Source organism: Marmota monax, unplaced genomic scaffold (assembly GCF_021218885.2).
Source record: "Marmota monax isolate L192 unplaced genomic scaffold, Marmota_monax_Labrador192_F-V1.1 WCK01_AAM20220418_F8-fsc00041, whole genome shotgun sequence".
Lineage (NCBI taxonomy): Eukaryota > Metazoa > Chordata > Mammalia > Rodentia > Sciuridae > Marmota > Marmota monax.
This window is the reverse complement of record NW_026695238.1, coordinates 2,752,339-2,777,238: the sequence shown is the minus strand read 5'-3', so window position 1 is coordinate 2,777,238 and position 24,900 is coordinate 2,752,339. Positions and strand designations below refer to the sequence as shown.

The 24,900-nt window shown below is 56.8% G+C and overlaps 1 protein-coding gene across 8 annotated transcripts in view; it reads left to right on the top strand.

Moving 5' to 3' along the window:
- Positions 1-24,900, top strand: part of Tns1 (tensin 1) — a 214,310-nt gene that overhangs the window by 27,548 nt on the left and 161,862 nt on the right. For 5 of the 8 annotated variants that reach the window (XM_046439598.1, XM_046439599.1, XM_046439596.1 and 2 more), the window contains exons 2-3: positions 12,607-12,721; positions 23,210-23,247. In XM_046439598.1, the coding sequence (XP_046295554.1) occupies positions 12,607-12,721; positions 23,210-23,247 (153 nt within the window). Of the gene's footprint in view, positions 1-245; positions 374-12,606; positions 12,722-22,608; positions 22,736-23,209; positions 23,248-24,900 lie in introns of those variants that run through there. The other 3 variants (XM_046439601.2, XM_046439604.1, XM_046439611.2) reach the window with 3 other exon arrangements.

Below are 24,900 nucleotides of genomic sequence, written 5' to 3'. Positions count from 1 at the left end.
CGGGGTTGTCTGACTGGGGGGCTGGCGTCAGGGGGCCCTGCCCGCAGTGGCTGTCCCTTTGCCCTGTCCCCTTCACACCCCCTGCCAAGACGAGCTTCTGACCCCCATCGCCACCAGTGGAGCCTGGGAGGAGGGAGGAGAGAGGAGGCTGGGACAGGGGGTGGAGTGGGGGAAGGAGGAGGAGGAGAGGGAGGGAGGGCGGAGGCCGGGAGGCCTGGCGATGCTGTCTGGCGGCCGCAGAGGACTCCGCTCTTCTCTTCTGCCTGCTTGGTGGGTGCTGTGAGCTCAGGGGGGCCCTCTGAAGGCGCCCGCGGGACCCGAGGGACGGGACCCACGGAAGATGACGTGGATCTGTCTGTCCTGCATGCTCTGGGTAGGTCGGGCTGCTTCAGCTCCGAGGTCCCCCCACCCTCCGCCATCCCCCAGCTGAGCACCTGGAGGGGTGGTGATGGGGTGAAGGCGTCCCTTCAGGATGGACTGGCTTGAGCATCTGTCAGCTGCAGGACCTTTCCCCCACAGGTCCCGGGTCGGATTCTCGGGGTCAGTCTATGCACTTCTCCTCCCAGCCCCCCAGTTGGGTCAGGTACTGCAAGGAGACAGAGCCAGGAGAAGCTTCTCTAGAGCCTCTCTTGCCCCCTCCTCCTACTGGGGTGAAAATTCTTCACTCCCCTCGGTGGCTCGGTGGCTCGGTGCAAGGGTCTGCGGAGGGGCCTGCGGTCGGGCTGGGGACAGGGAACTCTCACCTAGACTATTAAACCTGGCAAAGCTGGGTTGGGGGATTCTCGGATTCTGCAACTTTTATCCCTTCGAGACCCAATTTCAGCTTTGATCCTTTGCCGTCCGAGTCTCCATAGCCCCCATCCTTACCAAGGCCTCTCCACCCCAAGGGAGGGGGCAGATTTGGGAAGGTGTGGGGGGGGACAAGGGTGCCTCGGGGGTGGGCAGACAGCCACGTGGTGAGGGTTAAATTCTCGAGGCCAGTCGTGGGCAGAGGCTCCTGGAAAAGGGGGGAGGGGAAGCTGACTACTACAAAAGGGGTGGGGGCAGAGGCATGCGGAGACCCCTTCCTCCCAGAGGCTCCTGAGGGCTGCCTGGGCTGGGAGAAGGCATGCACAGGGTCAGGAGGGCGAGGAAGTCATCCCTGGCTGAGGTTAATGTTGGCTTCAGAGTGATGGCGGGTTTGGGGGAGGGGCTTCAGACCCGGGATCCAGATGTGGCCTTTCCTGCCCCTTTCCCTGTCTAGCCAGTCCTAGGAAGGCTCAGGCAAGCCCAGGCTGGGGACAGTTGTGGGAAACCAGACTTGGGCAGCCAGATATACTTCATGCCGAAAAGGGAAAGGTGGAGTTTGGGTGGCTTGTGGGGCTGGGTGTTCCACACAGTGGACGCAGCCAACAGCTGTAGTTGGCTGGGCAGCTGTTGACATCTGTAAAATGGGAGCCTTGGCCAAGTTCATTTCTGTGCTGAGGATGGAGGTGGGTCGCTGGGGAGCCCTGCAGCAGGAAGGACAGCAGTTAGATCTCCAGGGGTGCATGCAGAGAGGGCTATATTGGCTGCTTCAGCTGGGAGGTTTGGGGCAAGCCCCAAAGGTGACCTGAGGAGGCAGAGAAAGGGGATCACAGAGCAGGAGACTCCACGTCCCCATGCCTGGGGCAGTGCTTGGCATGGAGAGTGGGGAGAGGGTGCTGGTGACGAGGGCAAGTGTGACTGCTGCCTGCTTGGGTGTCTTTAAGAGCAGAGGAGCCCGCATCCTCCCTGGTTTCTTTTCCTGTCCTCTTTCCTAGGGTCCTATCTTCATCCCTTCCAGCTGGCCTGGCCTGCATACCCTCTGACCGGGGCCGGGGGGCGGTGGTCCACTGGACAGACGGAGCAGTCCTGGAATGCCAGGTTCTGGCCCCACCTCCAGCTCCCTTCCTCTTCCTCCCAGATGGGCCTCAGCTGAGGTGGGGTATGTTTGTGGCAGGGAGTGCAGTGGTCACCAGAGTCCCCGGCAGCTGTGCTGGGGAGGCAACTTTTGCTTTGAGGGGCTCCTGGTGGGAGGAATGTGGATATTGAAGGCAGGCAAGGCTGGGCTCAGATTCCAGTTCCACCATTTACCAGATGGGCAGTGTTGACCGAGCCTCAGTTTCCTAATCTGCAAAGTGTGTGTGTGTGTGTGTGTGTGTGTGTGTGTGTAGTACACAACTTACATGGCTGGGGAGAGGATGGAGATAATGCATGTCAAAGGATCAGGCACGCAGGCACACAGTAGGTGCTCAACAAATGCTGGTCCTTCTCTCACTCCACAACCTCGTGCTTGGCTCAGGGTTTTCCTGTATCCCAGACACGATGGGGGAGGATCTCCCTGGGAAGGCTATGGTGGGACAGGGTCCTGCTCCTTGGCTGACTTCTGGCTGTCCAGGACTCCACCCACTTCTGGGGCCAAGAACTGGCTGGATCTGTAGCCTCAGGGAAGTGGATCAAGGCATGGTTTGGAGGAGGTGGATCTTGCGCCCCGGGAACGGGGGCACGTGTGTATATGTGCTCACATGTCCCCTGTCTGGGGAGAGCTGCAGATGTTTCCACAAAGTAATACATCTGTAGCACATCGCTCTAACAAGCTCTAGGAATAAAAATCACTTTATTAGCTGAAGAGCAGAGCTATATATTATGCATAACTCGATTTTCTCGTCAAATGCTTCCATTTGCAATTACAAAGTCAAGTATGGTTTATTTAGAAAATAATTACACGCCTATTAATTGAGGCGTTTTGGTGCAGCGCTGGTGGAACGAGTGTCACGGGCCCTTCAAACTTGCTCTGTCCTCAGGAATTGGGAAGGGGCTCATTAGGGTGGTCCCCAAGGTAGGGGCCGGGGATCAAGTGCAGCCCTGGCCCTTCCCTGAACAAGCTGTGTGGCCTAGGGCTGGACGCTTGACTCTTCTGGACCTCATAGACACTTGGACACTGTTCTCTAAGGCCACTTCCAGCTGCAGACAATGATGTGCTCTGTTTGCTAGAGCTGGTGTCCTGCCCGGTGCTGAGCACACAGTTTTGTCACAAGGGTCCTCGTGAGCCCCTTGTGTGTGGTTCCTGCCAGGTAGATCCCAGCCGGACCTTTCCTTTCTGAAGTCACTGTCTTTGTGTTGGTTCATCTGTCAGGGGCTGGGAACGAGGTTAGGCTTCAGGAGCCTCACCAGGGTCTGAAATAAAACCCTTCTTTTGCAAAGTTGAAAAAAAAAATGACACGCGAGGCCCAGAATTGGGGAGAAATACCACACTCTCGGCGGTGTTGTGGGAAGTGCAGTCGTGCTGGCTGAGAGTGCAGTGCCTGGGTTTGTCCTGGCCCCACCACCTGGTAGCTGTGGGACCCTAGCTGCGCACTGTCACATCTCTGTGCCTTGGTTTTTCTATCTATCTGTAGGTTTGTTAGGGCTTTTTCTTTTTCTTTGTGATTCGGGGGATCACACCCAAGGCCTCGTGATGCTATCTGTGCTCACCACTAAGCCACGTCCTCAGCCCAGTTGCTTTCAATGAGCACCACACACGTGTGCATTAGTATCGCACGCACACTAAGAGCTCGGTCAATGTTAGCTTTTTTCCTAGGATGGCGCATTTTCAAGGCCACCCAGCAAGTCACAGTCAAGGACTAGAACCTGACCTGCTGCCTCCCCATCCAGGATTTTCCATGCTTGGATTATTTCAGGGCATTCAGGGGCAATGTGAATGGGATCACTGACATAACGCACAGGTCCCCAAATGTGCAGGTCTTTTCCTGCAGTGGTCAGAGTGCAGACTCGGACACTAGACAGCGGTTGCGAATCCTGGCTCTGCCGCTGACTGCTGTGTGGTCCTAGCGAGTTGTTCAGCCTCTCTGTGCCTCTCCCGAGCACATCCTTCACTTACACCATTTCACTTGCAGCTCACTGTAATTCTGTGAGAAAGGAAGGGAAGAATAGTCCCCGTCTGGGGTCAAGGGAAAGGGGAAATAGGGAGCCCCAGGCTACTTGGTGTTTCTGAAAAGGGTAGAGTTTGGGGTGGGGGAGGGCATGAGAGCTCTGGGCACAAGGGAATGCAGGCAGCAGCTCAGGGGTGGGGGCTGGAGTGGTGCAGTCACTGTGTCGAAGAGACCATGCGGTCACTTGGTCATCTGAGCCCCAACCCCAACTCCCCCATGCACCTGCCCGTCTTTGTCACCATAATTATGGGAGCCTACGTTCTTCAAGCAGCTTGCAGGCCCTGGTCAGATGATTATAGCATGATGAGTGTCACCAAGAGGGCAGCTGAGGGGGCGTCTAAAGGGGGACCTGACCTGGATTGGAGGAAGGCGTCAGGAAAGACCTCCTTGGGAGATAAACTAGGTTTAAAGGTGAGATGAGATCTCAGAAATCCAAAGGTAGGAAGTGAAGCCGGGCGCGGGGGTGCCCACCTGTAATCCCAGGGGAGGAGCACGAGGTCAAAGCCAGCTTCAGCAATTTAGACCCTAAGCGACTCAGTGCGACCTGCCTCTAAATAAAATACAAAATAAGGCTGGGGCTGGGGCTTGGTGGTTGAGTGCCCCTGAGTTCAAGCCCGGTATTAAAAAAAAAAAAGATACCGAATGTAGGAAGTGAAAAATCGTCAAGGACGGCTAAGACAAGGGTGAGCTGGCCAGTAGATGGCCCTTGAGTCATGACCACAGGACATCAGGACTCCCTGAGATTGCCACCGACAGGCCACCATAGACACAGCCGAGCTTAGCGCAGTGGCTGGGGACTTAGGACCCTGCGCAGACAGACCTGCGTTTGAGTCTTTGTTTGGTCCTGCCCTAACTGCATGAGCCAGGGCAAGTTCCCCAGGCTCATGGTGGGACGTCATCAAGGGGATTAGACCAGGGCGTCCATGCCAATCCCTTCCTGTGGCGCCCGTCCCATTCATGGGCCTCAGACGGTCCTCGTCCCTGCACCCTCCCAGGCCAGCAGCTGATGTCACCTAGGGAGGCAAAGGGGCTCAGTGTTGGGAACCACATTATGAAAGAGCAGGGTGGGGGGGGGTGAGAGAGAGAAGGAGGGAGAGAGACAGAGACAGACACGGCCGTGGGCAGTGCTTCTGGGGTCTAGAGTGTTGTCCAAACAGGTTTCCTGTGGGGAATTCTCACTGTTGACTTAAAGCACACAGGCCTGAGCTCCAGGAAGTCATGTTGTGACTGACAGGTGGCTCTGTGACATGTTTGCAGGGTCCATGGGAGGATGGGGGGGGCAGTCAAGTTGGTCTATATAGCTGTTCCCTAGGGAGGTGCTCCCCAGGAGGCTGATGCCTAGGGCAGGTATCTAGATGGGACCCACAATGAGGAACCGGGGATGGGGGTGGGTAGAAGTGGAACCTGTGTCCAGGGAGACTGAGCCCTGCACTGGGTATGAGAAAGTTAAGCTGATATTTAAATTGGAAGCAAAGGCGACGTCCCGTGGTAAGAATTCACTACGAGGCCACAAAGGAAGGGGAACTGAAGGAAACAGGGGAAACTGAGGTGATATCCCTCCTCAAGATGTCAGCCTCAGCAGAATCGCCCAGAAACTGACAGGTTCAAATGGAGGGACATTCTGCAAGACAACCATCCTGGAATCTTTAACAAACATCCATGTCATAAAAGACAAAGGAAAAGGCCGACCACATGTCTGGATTAAAGGGTGAAGGAGCTCCAAATGCCAGATGTAGTGCGCGACCCCAAGCTCAAAAATCAAAGTGGAAACAAAGACCCAGCTCTAATGGGTCTCATTGGGTGACAGGGGATTGGGGTATGGGCTGATAACAGGAGGGATTAATGTTGAACTTCCTAAGAGCGGTCAGTGTGGATGGGGACAGAGAGCCATGGCCAGGTGTGGACAACTGAGAATCCAGGAGAAAGCCTCGGGGCGCTCCTCTTTCTCCAGCTTTTAAACTTTTCAAAGTAAAGCTGGGCACGGCGGTCCACGCCTGTCAACCCTAGTAACTCCAGAAATGGAGGCAGGAAGATTGCAAGGTTGAGGCCAGCCTCGGCAACTTAGTGAGATCCTGTCTCAAAATAAAAAGAAAAACATAAAAATATCTGGGGATGTAGCCCAGTGGCAAAGAGCCCCTGGGTTCAATCCCAAGTGTAAACAAACATACAAACAAACAAATAGGCTTTCAAAGTAAAAAATAGAAGACTCAGCAGGTGAGAGGCTGGAGAGACTCCTGACAGTGGTCAAGGGTATCTAGGGAGACCCCTGAATTCATGAGGTTTGAATTAGGTCTTTGAGGATGTCTGGCTGCTGGATGGCCAGGGAGGCAGGGAACTGTGGCAGAGGGAACAGCCTGGGCAGATGATATGAGGGCTGTGGCTGGGGGAGGTGGGGCGGGGAGTGGTTGTGGCAGATGCTGGCTCACGAGAGTGTAAGACTTTAAATTTTTTTTTTTTTTTTTTGCTTAATGAATATACAATTGATTAACTTATGTGGCATACAAGTGAATTTTTAAAAAGGTTTTTTAAAAAAATATTGCCTGTTTGATGAGATCTGAGAAGATCTGACTTCTCCACCCATTTCATTCAGCTGTTAACCACACGAGCTCAGAAAGGTGAATCAACTTTTCTAAGTCACCGTTTCCCCTGGTCTAAAGTGAAATAGGACATGAACTTCCTGTCCCACTCGACTGGGAGTATGAGATTTGCCCCGACATACAGGGAAGTCCTGCAAGCATTTGGGGTAGGTGGGGAGGCATGGACCCCACGGTGTGCAGCTGAGTTCCTGACTGTCTGGGAAGGGCCTGGCGTAGGGGACCCAGGAGACTGTTGCAACAACCCTAGGCAGAAATGCCCCAAATGGGGCAAAGGCGATGGGATTAAAAAGCACTTTAGGGACAATTCACAGGAGTGAATTCACAGGCTCTGGCACTGGTTGGCTGGGAGGGTGGGAGAGGGCGGGGAGGAGTTGAGAGTGACTCAGAGTTTTCCACTCTGGGGGACCAAGAGTTGGGCAGGACATTAGCTGGCAAGGGGTTTGGAGGAGGAGGGCACTTTTGTGTTTATGTGGAGGTGAGGTGGGTGGGGGCAGGGGAGCTCGCACTTAGGATGCCCGTGGGACTCCTGGAATCTGGATGGCTCAGCAGGCCTCCAGCCAAGGGAGAGGGGACCTGGGGGGGGGGTTGGTCGGCCAGGAGGCGGGGGAGGTTGAAGTGTCCTGGTCTCATTTCCTGCACCCACTCCAGGCTGCCCTGCTCACTGGCTGGCAGGCTTCTCCCCAGGCTGCTGGGCCAGGGGAGCCTTGTGGGGGCAAAGCTGAGGAACTTTCTTGGGGGAGCCTGGGCTATCACCCCTTTTTATACCGCCACCACCCCGTCCCGCTGCTCTGCCCCACGGGCCGGGGAGGAACCCGCAAGCAGCTTTTCCCACCCAGGGCCAAGGACTCCCGCCAAGGCCGTCCAAGCCAGATGTGCCGCACCCCTGTGACTGGGCCGCCCTGGCAGGCAGGCTGCGCTGGAGGGAGGGACCAGGGCGTCCTGAGGGCCGGGAGAGCCCCTGCTTCCCTGTGGGCCTGCCCCGCGGGTGGAAGGACGCCTGGGCTGGACCCCTTGGCCTTCCTCTGCCTCTCATGGGAGGTGTCGGTTGGGGACACAGGTGGCTTCCTGATGTGCCCCTGAATTTCTCCAGCAAATCCAGAGCAGGCAGGGCCACGGGCTGCTTCACGAGGCTACCTGCCACTTGTCAGGAAGGTGATGATCACTGTCACAACAAGCCGTTGACCTGGAACGGCACTTTGCGCTTTATGGGCTCGTTTACTTTATGGGGTTCGCTGACATCCTCTGCCTGTACCTGCAGAGTCAGCCTGGGGAGGGGGCAGGGGGGCAGCCAGACACCCCGATTCTCTCTCAATCCACCTTTCACCATGTGAGTGTCTTTGTGCTTCTGGGTAGTGGGGCCCCTCGCTTGTTGGGCCCTCGGTGCCTCACGGAGCACATCTGCTCCCTTCTCCAATGACAGCCCCTTTAAGGTTTGGAAGGCAGGAGGCTAATGCACCTAAGTGGTCTCCTCCACCATTTCGGGAGACACTCCACCGTTTGTGGTTGCCCTTTCCACAAGATCACAGAACACCTGTTTCTCAGCAGGGGAGTGGAGGTCACAGAGCTGGGGCCACTTGCTGGGAGCTGGTCTCCTCCTTCACACCAGCGTTTCACAGCCTCTTATCAGAGGCCTGAGGTCTCCTCAGACCTTCTGCTCTGTCACTATTAGCATGTCCCATCCACTGCTCCCAAGCCCTTCATCTCAAAAGGACTGTCCCATTGTGTCCCATACTGTCTGATTCAGACTGTCTGGCTCAAAGCCCCCCATTTGCATCTGGAGACTGTGAGGCCCAGAGAAGGCTGCAGAGGTTCTCAAGGCTGCACAGCATAGGAGGCAGATCTTGAGTCTCCCATCCCAGTGCATCCTGAGCCAGGGACTGTCAGGGGCAGGGATGTGCTGGGGCGTCTCTGGGGGCTGCTTAGGGGGCTCAGGGTGTATCTAAGACTGTACCTGTCCTCCACCACGGTGTGGGGGAGATTTTGTGAACGCAGATTTTACGGGGCTGAGCAGGTGATGGGAGCCAGGGAGGGGGCGCCTGGGCATTTGCTGGCCAGTCTGGGAGCCTCTGCTCGCTGCCCATCAGCTCCCTGGGCAGCAAGGCCTCCACTGCCCTACCGTGCTCGGGAGCTGGCTTCTTTCCCTGGGCTTTGTGGGGAGGAGATTTGGGGAACAGCTGGGACAGGAAGCTGGGCCGGACTTAGTGGGGAGAGGCAGGCTTGGGGGGTGCTTCAGGTTTGAGAGAGCTCTTAGACTGAGCCCAGGCCCCTTCCCTGCACCTCCCCTGTCCCAGGCCAGGGGTTCTGCAGTTGACGTTGGCCTGGGCCCCCTCCCTGGAATGTCTGGGACAGAGTCCCTGGGAAGGCTGCCAGCCTGCGCCTAGGATGGGGAGCAGGAGGTGAGACGGCAGACTAAGAGGGACTTACCACCCTCCTTGTGAGCACTGAGGGAGGCCCCCTCCCACCCCAGGCTGAGGCTCCTAGAACCCGCCGCCTGGTTCCTAGGGGCTTGCACCAGGGCCTGCTGGGCTCCGCCCCCTCCTGCTCCCGTGCTTTGCTCTCTGGACCTTTATACCTGGGCTTCCAAGGCTACCCCCTCCTGCCTCCTCTTTCCAGTCTCTTTGAATTTCAAAGCAGTCTTACACTTCAGACAGGCTGAGTGCACAGTGTCACCACCTTTTCTTTCTGAACTACTGGACAGTTAGTTGCTGACACATGGCCCCCCACCCACTCCCCGCATACTTTCCTGAGTTTTCTTTAAGGACTCCTACCTAATCCCGCACAGCCATCAAAATCAGGAGATTGGCATTGACGCATACTGCTGTCTGATCCTCAGGCTCCCTGGAAGTTGTCCCCACGATGTCCTTTATGGGCATCCAAAGACTCCAGTTCAGAATGTGCCCTTGTGTCTGGTTGTCACTCGTCCAGTCTCCTCCAGCCCGGGAATCTCTGTCTGCCTTGATATTTATGACCTCATCACATTTGAAGATTCCAGGCCATTTAATCTGAAGACTGTGCCTCAGTCTGTGTTGGCCTGATGTTTCCTCTTGATTAGATTCAGGTTGTGGCTTTTTGGCAGGGATATGGAAGAAGTGATGTTCTGCTCTGTCACCTGCTCCAAGGCCCGTGACTTCCATTTGTCCCTTCACTGGGAATGGGAACTTTGATCACTTGATGAAAGTGGAGTCTGCCGGGAAAAGTAACGCACCCCCCCCCCCTTATAATTTATGACTATGAGGTGGAAAGTGCCTTAAGACTATGTAAATATTCTATTTCTCATCAAACATTCAATTACTCATTCATTGTTTGTGCCACAATGGGCTCATTGAAGCCTTCACTATCATTATGTATTTGGATGCTCTGATCTTTGCAGATTTGGCTGTTGGCAGCTCCCGTGTCCTTTTGTCCGTCTGTCCCTCTGTGATCCTCTGGGTCCCTCTGGGTCTCTGTGTCTTCATCTACTCATGCTCCTGTGTGCTGTCCTGTCTCTGTCTTTATCTTGGTCTTCTTTCCCCCTCGTCTGTCTCTATTACCCCCACCGCCTGGTTCTCTCTCACTCTCTCTGTCTCCGTTTCTCTCTGCCTCTTTGCCTTTCTGGCTTCTGTCTTGGACTCTGTCTCATTTTATCTGATTTTCTTACTTTTTTTTTTTTTTTTTTAATGCTCTCTTTCCCCCAGGACTCCCTTCTGCAGTGAACTCCTTGCCCCTGAAGGAAGAGTTGGGGTAGACACTAGGGGAGTGCCTGGGGCAGGAGTCTCTCCCTGGGAGTCCTCTGACCTGGGAGCTCCCCCAGCCTGGGCCTGGGCTGGGACCCCAGAGTGGGCCCATCTATGAGGGGTTTTGCAATTCAGTGTGTTTCCATGCATGGTTACAAAGACGGATAAAACCTGGGTGCAGTGACGCACACCTGTGATCCAAGCCACCCAGGAGGCCGGGGCAGGAGGTTCCCAAGTTCAAGGCCAACCTGGGCAACTTAGCAAGACTCTGTCTAAAAACAAAAATTTTTAAAAAGGGCTGGGGGAGCTGGATGTGGTGGCAGATGCCTGTAATCCCAGTGATTTGGGAGACTGAGGCAGGAGGATCACGAGTTCAAAGCCAGCCTCAGCAACTTAGCAAGGCCCTAGGTAACTTAGCAAGACTCTTGACTCTAAATAAAAATTAAAAAGGGCTGTGGATGGGGCTGGGGATGTGGCTCAAGCGGTAGCGCGCTCGCCTGGCATGCGTGCGGCCCGGGTTCGATCCTCAGCACCACAGACAAACAAAGATGTTGTGTCTGCCGAAAACTAAAAAATAAAATATTAAAAAAAAAGGGGGGCTGTGGATGTGGCTCAGTGGTAGAGCACCCCCTGGTTGTTCAATCCTCAGTACAAACACAAACAAACAAACAACAACAAAACAAAAGTCAACAAGCACTTGAGGGGTGTGGTGCTGTGGCCCTTGGGAGGGGAGTGGTTAGTGGGCCAAGGACTTCTGGCAAGTCAGACAGAGAGGAGGAGTCGAACCACCTGTCTTCCCTCTTCTCACGTGCTTGGCAGTGCAGTTTAAAATAGGAATTTTAACATTTTCATAAGCTGGGAGCGTAGCTCAGAGGTAGAGTGCGTGCTTAGCATGCACAAGGTCCTGGGGTCAATCCCAGACCGCCCAAGAGACAAACAGACAAAAATGTGGTGCGTGTTTTCATAATGCAGAGAATAGCAAGTAAAAATAAAGGCCTCCTCCACCGGGGGTGGTGGGGAGGGGCAGAGAGTGAGACAGGGGAGGAACCCACCTGCTGGGACATGGGTGGCACATCGAGGACCATCAGCAGTGAAATGATGGGTGCCTGTTGTATCCGTAAGAGCAATACCCCAGAGCACGGGCCCAGAAGGGACACGGGACAATGCGGGGGCATCTCACAGATTAGCGTTGCATGAGGGAAGCCGGACACAGAGCACTCACTGTGCAGCGCCACGTCAGGAAGTCAAAACCCTGGCAAAATGGTGCCCAGCTCCAGGGCATGCACCTCTCAGCCCAGAGACCGGGGAGGCTGAGGCAGGAAGATCACAAGTTCGAGGCCAACTTCAGCAACTCAGCTAGACTCTGTCTCAAAATGAAAAAAAAGGACTGGGGCTTCAACACAGTGGCAGAATGTCCCTGAGTTTGATCCCCAGTACTGCATCACACACCATTCTCTCTCTCTCTCTCTCTCTCTCACACACACACACACACACCAAACACCACCACCAAAGACCACCATCACCAACGAAACCCCCCCAAACCAAAAAGACTCACAATGATTCTTTGGAGAGAAGTCCCAGTGAGATTTATGTAGGGGAGGCACTGACTGGGAGGGGTCAACGGTGAGCCTTCTGGGGCTTGGCTATATGGGGTGCACATGTATCAAGTTGGATTCAGCAAAACCTTTCTGTTTTGGGGTGCTGGGGATGGAACCCAGGGCCTCCCACACACCAGACAACCTCTGAGCCACAGCTCAGCTCAATTAAGCAGGACATTTAAACTCTTTAATTTTATTTATTTATTTATTTATTTAGTTTGGAGTACCAGGGATTCAATGCAGGGGCACTCGACCACTGAGCCACACCCCCAGCCCTATTTTGTATTTTATTTAGAGACAGGTCTCACTGAGTTGCTTATTGCTTTGCTTCTGCTGAGGCTGGCTTTGAACTTGTGATCCTCTTGCCTCGGCCTCCCAAGCTGCTGGGTTTATAGGCGTGCACCACTGTGCCCACGTTGCTCTTGCACATTTAACTCTTGCACTACACTATGGGAAAGCCATGCCCCAAGAATAAAGTAAATAAAAAAAAAAATGAGTGGTAAGACACAGAGGGTCTGTGATCCCTGGGTTCTCGGGTCTTCAGGTGCTGTCTGAACCCCCATCACTGACTCCATGCAAGTCCTTGAGCCCAGGGTGAGTGTCCTGTCACCTCACCCTGTTTACCGTCCCTGGGCACCTCCTCCCTCCTTCGGCCCACAAAGGGGCTCTGGCCTCCCCTCCTCCCTCCTCCTCCTCCAGAGTCCCAGCCCCTCCCCAGGACCCCAGCCTTCACTCCAGGCTGACCCCTGTGCCTCTCCTTCCACAGCCAGAGGATCTGGAGGCCCCCAAGACCCACCACTTCAAGGTGAAGACTTTCAAGAAGGTGAAGCCCTGTGGTATCTGCCGACAGGCCATCACCCGGGAGGGCTGTACCTGCAAAGGTGAGCAGCTGGCTGACTGGAGCTGGGGGACCGGGTCACCGGGGAAGCCGTGGCCCAGCCCAGCTCACACTGGAACTCTGCTGGCACGTGTCCTTGGGTTCTGATCCGGTGCCTGGTTCTCACGTGGGAAAGGAGGCTGGGCTCCCTGGGTGGCGGTGTGTAGGAGCGTGTGGGTGGCCCGTGGCAGGTGGTGGGTGGCATGGGCGTGGCAGGTGGCTTGAGGATGAGCAGGGTAACCTTGTGCGTGGTGTGAACGTCTGGCTGGCACACTGAGGCATGCAAATGGCGTGGGGAAGGGCGTGTGCGTCGCATGTAGCATGTGGTGGTGTGCGGATGGCTCGTTGGCTGGGGTGTGGGAACCGTGGGGAGGGTGTGGGGAAGGCACCTGGAGGTCACGTGGACGACACATGGTGGCCACGTGGCTGAGGTGTTGCATGGCCTGTGGAAGCCATGTGGGTGGCGTGTGGAAGGTGTGTGGGTGGCGTGTGGCTGGCTCTGGGAGTACTGCAAAGAAGCCAAGCCACATCCCTCCCCTTGTGGCAGCTTGGGGTGACTTAAGAGGTCTCAGATCAGAGTCAGTGGAGGACGGGCTGGCTGCTGAGCTTTTCGATCCCTATTCTCATGTGTTCCTGGAAAGGCTAGGGTCTTGCCATCACTGCTCCAGAGAAGTTGGTGTCTTGTCCCAGATCATGGAGGAGTCACAGGAGCCCCTGCAGCAGGCTCTGGACCAATGCCACCCTCCAACCCGTGGCCCTGCCAGATGCCTTCCTCTACTCGCCCCACATTCCATCAATCACTAGGGCCCCGAATGCAGCTAGAGTCGCTGAGCTCCCCCGCAGCACCTGGCTCACCTGCCAGCGCCTCCCCTGGATGGCCAAGGGCAGCCACCATTTCCTGAGCACTCTCTCTAATCCATCTCTGCACCAGCTTCCCGTGGGACTTGAAAGTGTAAATCTAGTCAAGTCCCTGCCCTGGCTAAAGCTGGGGGGCTTCCACTGCCCTTAAGATGGAGCCCAGCCTTCCCGCGATGTGGGGTCTGACAGAATCAGCCCTCCCAGCTCCCTGCCCCACGTCCCCACCCCCAACCGCATCCTCAAACCAGCTGTGCCCCACACAGTTCCCAAGAAGGCCACTGTGTCAACTCTGCCAGTGGGCAGGGCTCTCTCTTGCCCTGGAGTCTTGCTCATGTGGTCCTCCCCAGTGGCCTCTCTTCCTGCTGCCTCGCTCCATGCTGCAGTCCGAGCTGGGCTGGGGAGAGGATTTCTGCAGCACTTACTGAGCACCAAGTACTCGCGAGCCTGACCTCATCACTGCTCACAGCGTCTGGCAGGCCCCAGTGCCATCCCCATCTTACAGATGAGGTGACTGAGGCTGGTGGTCACATCTCTTGCCCAGGCTGGCAGGGTGACACTGGGCTTTTCAGGTGTCTCTGGGGGAGTCGAGGCCTTTCCGCTGGGTGTTGGAGGCAGGATTGTGTGGCTGGAAATGTGCAAGGGACTAAGCCTATGGGAGCGTGTGTGTGGATGGCCTTCCAGGCCGGTTGGCCATGGGTGAAGGGCAGAGGGTTATTTATGGTCCTTAACTGAAGGGCTGGGGGATACCCTGCAGGTGGTTAGGCGTCCCACAGGAAATTCTGCAATACCCAAATCAGCCACATGGTGTCGCCCTCCTCCCAAGAGGTCTGCCTGGGACTTGCTGGTGGCTTAGGATGACAGCCAGAGATGTGGAGAGGCACTGCGAGGGAGGGGTTTGCATTTTGTCTAATAACAGCCCCCACCCCACCCACCTGAGGCTGCATAAGCTAGTTTCCCCTCCCCCTCCCCTCCAGCCCCTCCCTTCCCCTCACCCAGGAACTTCCAGAGGTGCTGGGAGAGGAGGCAGCTGGGGGGTAGGGCTAGAAGGAAGTCCTAGGGACACTCAGTGTGTCACCTCTGGCTACAGTCTTCCTTGGCTACTTCCTACCTTGGTCCTGGGTTTCCCAGCTGACCTGGCCCGAGTGCTTGGGTTGACAGGGGATCTTGACTCATGTAAAGCTCCCAAGGTGAGCAAGAGGTGGCCCTAATCTCACCCAGATCCCAGCCTGGCCCTGCTGCTGTGGACCAGAGAGGACGGTGGATGGCCAAGCTTGTTTGGCAGCCCCACTGGGCTCGGGTGGAGAGTGGGGGGTTGGCCAGAAAGAGGTGAGGAAGCCAGGGCTATACTCCAGAGCGCCACTAGGTGGCAGGGCTGAGCTACCAAAGGCCCAGGGGCCAGTCCCACAAAGAGGGGAGACTCCTGGCACCAGAGCCCTATGTCACCCTCTGCAGGCCTGGCCTCACAGGTGGCAAAGGAAGAAGTGGATCCACCCTCTGTGCTTTGGAACCTGGAGTTTGTGGTGGCACAAAGTGAATAGATCCTTTTATCCGTTACCCATCCACCCACCCATCCATCCTCTAACCAGTCATCTCGTCCATCCATCCCATCATCCACCCTCCCACCCACCCACCCAGGGCCACCAGAAAGAGTTGTACAGGTTGTTCCTGGGAGGGGCCAGGTAGACGAAGCTCCAGCCCACATTCTACTCAGAGCCCAGCTCAAAGGCTTCCTGAGCCCTCTGGTTTCTCTGTCTTCAAGTCTGGCCTGAGCTGTGGCCAGCATCTAGATTAGGTGATGGGTGGGGGGCGGTGCGGAATGTCAGGTCCCTGAATTCACAGTCTCCACAGGGCTTTCAGCACTGAAGGAGCTTCTGCTGGGGCTGACAGGCCCTGAGGAAGCCCTCGATCTGGGAGACTGGGGCAGCCATGTGCTTCCCCCTGGAGGCCCTGCCCTGTGGCTTTTCTCCCCACACCCCCGGCCCATAGTCGGGCTGGACGGGATGCTGGAGGGAGTCAGGGAACCTGGAGTCCAACCTGGTTCTAGGAGACTCAACGACAAGCAGGGTGGACAAGGAACTAAGGTGGACAGCTGTCCAGGTGTAGCAGGCGTGCAGGCAGAGAGGCGGCAGGGACCGGGAGCCTTTGACTTCGCGGGGCCGTGGCTGTGTGTGACGGGGTTAGTAGGGAGCCTTGTCCTGCGTCTCTCAGGGGCTGGTTATGGGTAGAACAATGAGGTTCTGTGTGTGAATAAGGGGGGGCTAATGCCAGGGACCACGGCTCTGAGTGAAGGATACAGAGAGGATGAGACGACGGTGAGGGGTGGCCTGGACACCCTGTGTGACCTTGGATGAGTCACTTGTCATTAGAGATAAGGGAGCTGGGCTCAGGATTCTCTCTGAGGCCCAGGCAGTGGAAGGGCCTGGAAAGTTTCCTTGTGGGACTCCGTGAAAGCCGGAGACCTCTTCAGTGAACCCTGCTACGTCACCCCTCCATGCACCTGTGTGGCCACCTGACGCTCATAAGCAGAGCTGTCACCTGGACCTATACTGTGCCAGGTGCCAAGAGCCAGCCACTGGCCATGGAAGACAGACACGCAGCTGTGGTGTAAGGGTGCCCAGTGTGCAGGAGAGGCTGCCCGGCTTCAGCAGGAAGGGTGGGCTGGGTCTCGAGGGCTGTGTGGGAGCTCCTTGGTCCAAACTGGATTCCCACAAGGCCTCAGGGAGGGGCTCTAGGGGCCCGTGAACACGGGAGACCTCAGAGGGAGGCAGAGGGACTCAGAGCCTGGTTCAAAATCCTAGTTTCCCTCTAGGCTGAAACCCAAGGGGGAGGACCAGAATGCCAGCTCGGGAGCCCAAGGGCTGCCATCTGGGCCTGGTCTGGGGCCCAGGCTCGGGCCACTTCCTTTCTCAGTGTAGAAGGGGGACAGTCACCTGATGCTTCCTTAAAGCAGGACGCACCTGGGAAGACAAGGGCACTAGCCCACCCAGAGGATGGATTGGGGGGACCCTGGTCCTGGGAGCTCCTTTCCCTGTGTCACCGAGGATCCCCAACTCCCACCTTCTATCTGAGGACCTTCGTGGAGCCACCAGAGGCTCCTGATAGAATGGAAAACCTTGGGTCACTTTCTCTCTTTTTTTCTTTTTTGACAACTACTCATTTTTATCTATCTTTCCCCCATATTTTTATCAGTGCATTATAACTATATAATCATCCCACATACTGGTGGAATTCGTTGTTACATATTCATCCACGTACACGATGTAACAATGCATTTGGTCACTGTCAACCCCAGTGAAGACCCTGGGTTGCTAGTCCTGGCTTTGGCTTTCCACTGTCTGGCTGGGTGACCTTGAGAGAGCTGCTTATCTTCCCTGGAACCGATTTCCCCCTTTTCTTTAAAATGAAGGAGTTGGAATAGACCAGAGTCTGTAAACTGCATTCCAAAGGAGCTGTCAGGTTCTGGGGGTGCTCTAGGGGCCCTAGAGGTGAGGAAAGGGGAGGCTTGATCAGGGCTCTGGAATCCCTGCCCATTTCAAACAGAAAAGCTCTTGTTTGAGGAGTTAAATATATGAGTAGGTGGGACGATGTGACAATCTTTCACAGGGCTTAGAAGAAGGCTCTGGATTCCAATCCCAGCTCTGGCCCTATTAGTGAGACCTTGGGAGACTGCTTCATTGCTTAGAGCCTGTTGACTCACTTTTAAAACGGGACAAATAGCAATATCCCCCTCCTGGTGTGACTGTAGGGGTTAAATGAGATACTACGCAAAGTGCTCAGATCAGAGCCCAGTCCCTGGGATTAACAGATCCATTCCATCCTAACCAGCATCTCTCAGATTCCAAACCGGCTGCATGAACAGTTTAGCTTTGAAATGAAACAGAAAACCACTGGGCAGGATGATCTCGAAGGTTTCTTTGTTCCTACTTTGAAACCACATGGTGCCCCCTGACTACCCCTCCCCTGACTACCCCGAGACACCTTGTATTAGTGAGAATTCTCTGGAAAAGCAGAACCAACTGGATGTGTGTGAGGGGAGGGGGGAGGGGGAGAGAGAGAGAGATTGATTTATTTTTAAAAAATATTTTTTTTAGATAGACCTTTATTTTATTTATTTATATGTGGTGCTGAGAATCGAACCCAGTGCCTCACACATGCCAGGCAAGTGTGCTGCCGCTGAGCCCCAGCCCCAGCCCCAGCCCCAGCCCCAGTCCCATAGAGCTTTATTTTTAAGGGTTTGGCCCATGTGGTTATGGAGGTTTGGCAAGTCAGAAATCTGTAGGTGGGCCCCAGGCTGGAGACCCAAGGAAGAGTTGTAGTTCAAGTTCAAAAGCAGTATGCAGGCAGAACTTCCTCTTCTTGGGAAGGTCTTTTTCTATAAAGGCCTTCAACGGGTTGGACGAGGCCCACCCACATAATGGAGGGGAACATACTTTACTCAAAGTCTAATGATCTTAATGTTAATCCCATCTAAAAATAACTTTGCAGAAACATCTAGAGTGATGTTTGACTAAACATCTGGGTACTCTGGCTTGGCCAAATTAACAATTAAATGAACCACTGCCTACTTCCAGCCCAGGCCATGAGCAGTGGGCAGGGCAAGGCCGAGCGAGTGGCCCGGTGAGCAGGTGGGCGGGCGGGCCAGCCCCTCTGAGGTGGTGGGAGGCCGGGCTAGGCACGCTGGTGCACACTGAGGCCATGTGCTCATTTTCCGACCAGAGACCAGGAGGAAAAGGCCATTTAGATCCCAACAATGTTGGCTTCCTGTGTTCCCGAGAGCAGGAAGCCACCCCAGGACAGCGTCCGGCAGCCCAGCTGGGGTGGGAGCCGCAGCCAAGGGCTGTGCGTGGGGTGCAGTTCTCCCCCTAGTGGGTACCCAAGGGCCTGTCCCCCAGGGGCTCTGCTCCCTCTCAGGCCACCACTGGCCCTGCCCTGTGGACACTGTGGACGTCCATGGGCAGGCCTGGGGCTCCTGGTGTCCTCGGAGCTGTGGTCACAGGCACTGCCCTGGGCCTCGCCTTGCAAGGGTGCTGGCTCTGGAGGGTGCTGTGGGGGTCTGGTTGCAAGGCCCTAGAGCTGGAAGGCCCCGGTCACCCCAAGACGTGTCCAGGGAGGGCCTGGGCACCTGAGGGACAGTGCCAGGGGAGGGTGCTGCCCGTTCCTACCTTGTTCTTCCCGCACCTGCTTCAGGCCCCTGGGGAGGGAGTGTCCTGCAGCCTCAGGCTGGGTGTTGCCTGTCAGCTGTCAGCGTGTGGGACAGACAGCTTCAGGGCTGGAACCCAGGTTTTTCCTTCTTGGCGGGAGGAAGAGGCAGGTGGCAACTGTGAGGGGCAGCGTCTCCGTCTGTTGTGCTTCTGAAACAAAATGCTTTAGGCTGGGTCGTTTATAAACAACGGAAGTTCATGGCCCACAGTTCTGGAGGCTGTAGGTCCAGGATCAAGGCACGGGCAGATCCTGTCTGGGGAGGCCTGGTCTGTTTCCAGAGCGGGTGGACGTTGAGATTGGAGGGATGGAAGGGCAACAGGCTGCCCAGGGCATTTCAGGAGGGCAGAACTCTCGTGGCCTGGCCACTTCCTGCAGGCCCCACCTCTTAGTACTGTGACATTGGGCCTTAGGATCCAGCTTGTGAATTCAGGAGGAACACAGCAAGGGGACAGCTGACCTTATACACGGGCTGCCACAGCGGAGGAGAGCTGGGGGCCCACCTGTGCAGGTGTTGTCAATCCGAGGGTTCTTTGGGGAAAGGCAGGTGCAGGAGCGTGAGACCACAGGGCCTGCGGGGGACCCGGCATCCGGACAGCCCTGGGCAGCTGCTCCGCCTCTTCCACGAAGGGCAGGTCTCGGTGTGTGGCTGGGTGTCTTCCTGGGGACTGAATCCTCTGAGCCACATCCCCACCCACCACCACTGAGCTACACCCTAAGTTGCTGAGGGCGGCCTCAAACTAGCAATCCTCCTGCCTCAGCCTCCCAAGTCTCTGGGATTACAGGGGTGTGCCTCTGTGCCTGGCTCCTGAGCTCTGGCCTCTAGATTCGTTCTCTGCGGCTGTGTAGAAAGCGATCCCCAAACTCAGTGGTTTATCGACTAGTTCTGGCTCAGGGTCTCTCAAAAGCTGGGCCAAGGTGCGAGCAGGCTGTGTTCATCTGCAGGCCTGGACGGTCCCTGCCCAGCAAGGCACCCTCACAGGCCTGCCCGGCTGGGGCTGGCTGGTGGCTCGGGGCCTCGGCTCCTCCCCACGTGGCTGCCCCACTGGGCTGCCCGTGCGTCCTCTCAACACGGAGACTGCCCTCCCCCAGGTGAGTCATCCAGGAGACCGAGGCTGCAGTCAGAGTGGCTTTGTGGCCTTGCCTTGGAAGTCACATGCCACATTTCTGCATATGTGTTAGTCAGAGTTCCTTCAGTCAGAGTTCCACTCAGGGTGACGAAAAACCGGAGGTGAATCAACGTGAAGGAAGACAGTTTACTGTGGCTCACCTTCAGTCCACAGTCACTCGGCCCCGTTCTTTGGGCCAATGGGGGCACAGAGCATCGTGGCTCGTGCCATGGTCCCCATATCCTCATCAAGGGCATGCCCACATGACCCAGTGTCCTCCCACCACCTCCCAACTGTGCCACAGGGTGGGGACCACGCTATCACTACATGGATCTCAGGGGGACACCAGATCCAAACTGTAGCACTGATTGCAGTATCAGAGTGGGGGAGGCTGACAGAAAGGTGTGAGCTAGGAACAGAACGCTCCGTGACACACTTAGATAGTTCATTGCTCTGAGAAGTGCTTGCCCATGCTTCAGATGACAGCACGAGGGAGACCAGGTAGACAGTAGGAAGCACTGCCCCTTGGGAGAAGACCTGAGAAGGTGATCAAGAATGCAAAAGAGGCACTCCTGGAGGGGACTCAGAGGGAAGGCCTCCTTGGGGTTGAGGGCAGGTGCTTCTGAAGATGAGGCTTGGTCACTTGGACCTGCTGGGAACCTGCCACTTGCCACTTGCCAGCTGAGCTTTAGGCGGGGAACTAGTGGAGGTCTTTCCTTGCCCCCTGCTGTACACAGCCAAGGGCAGGCTGGGGCCACTGAGCACGCTGTACCATGATTGCCCAAAGATTTCTCCTCCTGGTTTCCACTTGAGGGCATTTGCTGACTGCCTGCCCCTCTGTGCCAGGCAGGCTGCCCTGTACAGTTGTGCAGGCTGGGCACCTCCAAGGGTGTCTGCTGGAGGGAGCCCTGGAATCAGCCCACGCTCTGCTTGTCATGTGGTGTGTCCTGGCACAGGGCGGGACCTGCCTGGGGAAAGGGTCCTTCTCTCCATTCCCACAGGGACAGAGCACACTCACCCCGGCTGTGTGTCATGGGGCTGGCCTGCCCAGATGGTGGGCCTTTGTCTAATTTGCACAAAGATGCTGTACAGTCCTTCAGATCTGAAGCAGACAGCGTCCTGGCTGTTGGGGACGTGGTGTGAGGGACATGGGCACAGATCTATAAAAGAGCTACTGGAAATTACTGGAGATGATTTCAGATGGTGAACTGTGCAGAGAAGGAAATGATCAGGAGCTGACTAAGAACAGTGGCGACCTACTCGGATCTGGGCGGTTAGGAAAGGTCCTTTTGAGGAGATGGCTTTGAAAGGATTCCAGAGGGCAAGAGAGATTCCACCCAGTAGAGTGTGAGGAATGTCCCAGGCAGCTGGAGCAGCAAGAGCCAAGGGCCTGAGGTAGGAATGAGCTCGCTGATTTATGGGAACTGTCAGAAACACGGAGAGGCTAGAAGACCAGGTTCTGACCCCCCTGTGCCCCTGGTGTCTAGACTGGGGTTGAGAGGTGGACGTGAGAGATGCCTCTGACCATGAGATGTTGAGGGGGGCTACAGGACAGGAAGAGGCTGAGAGGGAGTGGGGTGGCTATCAGCACACACTCCAGGGATCTCCAGTCAGCTCCAACCCAAACATTTATGAAGCCTGTTTTCTGTGTGCATGTGTGCATGTGTGCGGTGGTGGTGGTGGGGAGACAGAGAGGGAGAGGGAGGTGTCCCATTCTTGACAGAGCCCACAGCTGGCCAATGGGGAGGTCCCTGGATCTGGAGGCAGCGGCCCAGGGAGGGCCTTGCAGACTCAGGCCTCAAGGCTGAGGCTTTCTCAATTCCCTGTTCCCTGGCCACAAAGAGGGCCCGGGGGTGGGGCTGGGGAGCTGCTGGGGTCAGAGAGGGAACACCTTTCGAAAGGGAGACAGCTGCCACCTGGGGTAGGGAGCATGGGGACAGCTGAGAAGCCAAAGAGCTAGACCAGTGGATGTGCCTTGGGTGGCCAAGGGGAATGTGTCCTGGTGTGGCCAGGGTGATGTCCCTGGCTGTTGGGGGTCAGGAAAGCCTTGCTCACCACCAGCTGAGTCACAGGCCTGAACTGGGCCAGGACTGGGTTGGGAGAAGATCCCAAGCTAGGGCCAGTGCCAAGGTCACATCCCAGGCTCCACCCAGTTTGCCTGCAGCCTCTCCCACCCTCGTCTCCCACCCTCAGGCCCAGAGGATGCCTCAAACAAACCAGAGTCCCCAGGTGGAGAGCCCTAGAGCTTCTTGCCCGCCCCTGCCCGGGGCCTTCACCTACCTGAGACCCCCAGTGACCTTTTTCTGAGAATCAGGTGGGCTCCAAGTGGAGTGGGGCAAAGTGCCATAGACTGTGTGCTCGGTGGCCAGGGTAGTGTTAGCGTGGCCCTGGGCGGTGTGTGGCTGCTGGCCCTTTGGGTCTGAGGGTCTTCCCCTCTTTCCAGTGCCCCACCCACCTGCTTCAGTGTGTCTGGGGCAGACAAGACCCAAGTCAGCGCGGAAATCAGCCCAGGAGACCCCTCAGCCGGCTCCTGAGAGGAGGGGGTTTGCCAGATTCCTCCACGGAGTCCCAGGGCCCTGGGCGGGGGGGTGGGTGGGGGGGGTGGGGTTGGGGACATTCCAGGCTTTGGGAACCTGATAGGAAATTTGATTCCAGCTTCTGGTAGTGGGAGGGGTGGGGGCAAGTTGCGAGGGTGTGTGTGTGTGTGTGTGTGTGTGTGAGTGTGCGCGCGCTCCTGCGCATGGAGCCTGTGCGAGCCTGTTCTGTATCCCCAAATCTGTGCCAGGCCGGCGGACTCCGAGGGTCTCCACGAGACCGCCTGAGTGTTGGTGCCCGGTCAGAGGGTGGCATGGGTATGTGGGTGAGCCCTGTGTGCCCGGGCAGCGGTGCTGGGTGTGCCGGAGGGTGGCCGTCTGCGTGTGCGCACGGGCCCTCGGCCCGGGAGGGTGCAGTGCGAGGCCGGCGGGGTCTGCCCGCCCGCGGGGTGTAAGGCGAGACGGGCCCTTGCTCCGCGGCGGGGCTGGCACGGGGCCTGGGTCCCGGCTCCCTCGGCCCCTGGCCGGGGTCCAGCGGGGGAGCCGACGCCCGGGCCCGCGTTCCTCCGCCTCCTGCGCCCGCCCGAGGCCGGTCGTCCCGGGCGCCCGCCCGCAGGCCCGGAGCGCGGCCGCCGCCCCCTGCGCCCGCCCTCGGCGGGGCTCCCTCCTTCCCTCCTTCCCTCCTTCCCTCCTTCCCTCCGAGCGCCGGCCGGGGCGGGGTGGGAGGAGATTTCGCGGAGTTTCCATTTCATACCTCGCGGCTAAAACTTTCTTTCTGTCTGCCCTCCGCAGTCTGCAGCTTCTCCTGTCATCGGAAATGCCAGGCCAAGGTAAGGGGCGCCGGCGGGGCGGGGGCGGTGCCCGCGTCCCTCCTCCTCTCTTTGTTTATGCAAAGCGCCGGGGCCCGGGAGCCGGCGCAGGTCAAGGTGATGGCGAAGGCCGGGCGGCTGCGGGTGGAGGGGCGGGAGGCCGGGTGGCGGGCACCGCGCCTGCGGGAGGTGGCTGGCGGGACGGAGTCCGAGGGAGGGACCTCGAGGGTGCTTTCCTGGTTCTCCGCGGAGTCGGGGCGAACGAGGGGGCGATGCGCCTCATTTGCTGGCCGGCCTTGGGGAGCTCTCTAGCTGGCCCAATTTGGCCATCATGGGAAAATTCAGTGTCCAAGCCATAGGACCCGGAGGGAGGGAGAAGCGGGCAAGCCGGGGAGGTGGGGGACGGGGATGGAGGTCTGGATCGCGGCGCAGGCTCTTGGTACCGTCTGAGCCACTGTCCCACCCCTCCTCACGGTCACGCCCCACTGTAGCCCTCAGTTTCCAGCAGCGTTTCCTGGCTGGGCCGCTGAAGCTTGGAGACTGGAGCTGTGTCCTGGCTGCCCAGGCTCCTCTCAGGCCTGGACAAAGGAGCCATAGGTCGCTGCTTGGAGTATGGGGCTGTGGGGACACCAGGGTGGGTTAAGAGTTCTGGAAGGAAACCGCTCAGGCTGCACTCTGCCGGGCCGACCTGCCTTTCCTTCCCACGCAGCCAGCTGGGCACCTTCTCCTCTCATTGCTTCTGCCCTCCCTGCCCTTTCCCCCACTTTGCCCTTCACACTTGACCTTTCAGGAAGGCGCTCAGGGAATGGAAGCATCCTCCCCAGGGAGGATGCTTCAGAGAGGAGCATATGGGCCGTAGAGGCTCCCTATCTGTGTCTTGCTCCCTTCCTATTAGCTGGGTGGCCTTGGGCAACTCATGTACCTCTCGGAGCTGTTTCATCCTCAAGGATGTGGGAATAAGGAGTGTACCTTATGAGGATTAAATGAGGTGAGGTGTGTGAAGTGCCAAGCCTGTGCCTAACACATAGTAGGTGCTCAAAAACATGGTCCTTGATGAGTAGAATTCTGGGCGTCATGGTTTATGCCATTGGGAAAGGGATGCTGATGGGAGGGCAGGATACTGATGGAGTGGCAAGTCAGTGAGGGATCTGCCCCCTACCCCGCCCCCGAGATCTTGCCTAAACTGTGTACATTGTTTGCTGAGGGATGTGGTCTCCCCAGTCCCATCTGTAGACTCCAGGATGTGCACTCTCCTAGCTGAGGTGCAAAGGGCCTGTGGCTTGCAGTAGGCACATCAGTATGGTGAGTTTTCTGCCCCTCGTATTATCTCCTGCTTTTCTGTCCCCTCAGCCTTATCTTCAGGTGGGGAGTTCCTTCTTCTCCCTCCATGCTCCTCCTTGTTCTGTTCTTGGGCAGTTTTCTACCCTTAACCCCAGATTTCTGGTTCCTCTCCAGTCTCTGTTTTCCTACCCCTCTTCCTGCTTTTGCGTCTCTGAATAGCAATGAGCCTTTGTACCACACTTTGTGCAATGCCTTCGAAAGCATTCCATGTGCATTGTGAGATTTCATTCTTTTAATTCCATTAGAGCATAAAACAGAGGCCAAAGATCATATTGTCTTAAAGATGGGGAAGCCGAGGTGTCACAGGGTTGAGTGACTTCCCCACGTCATTGG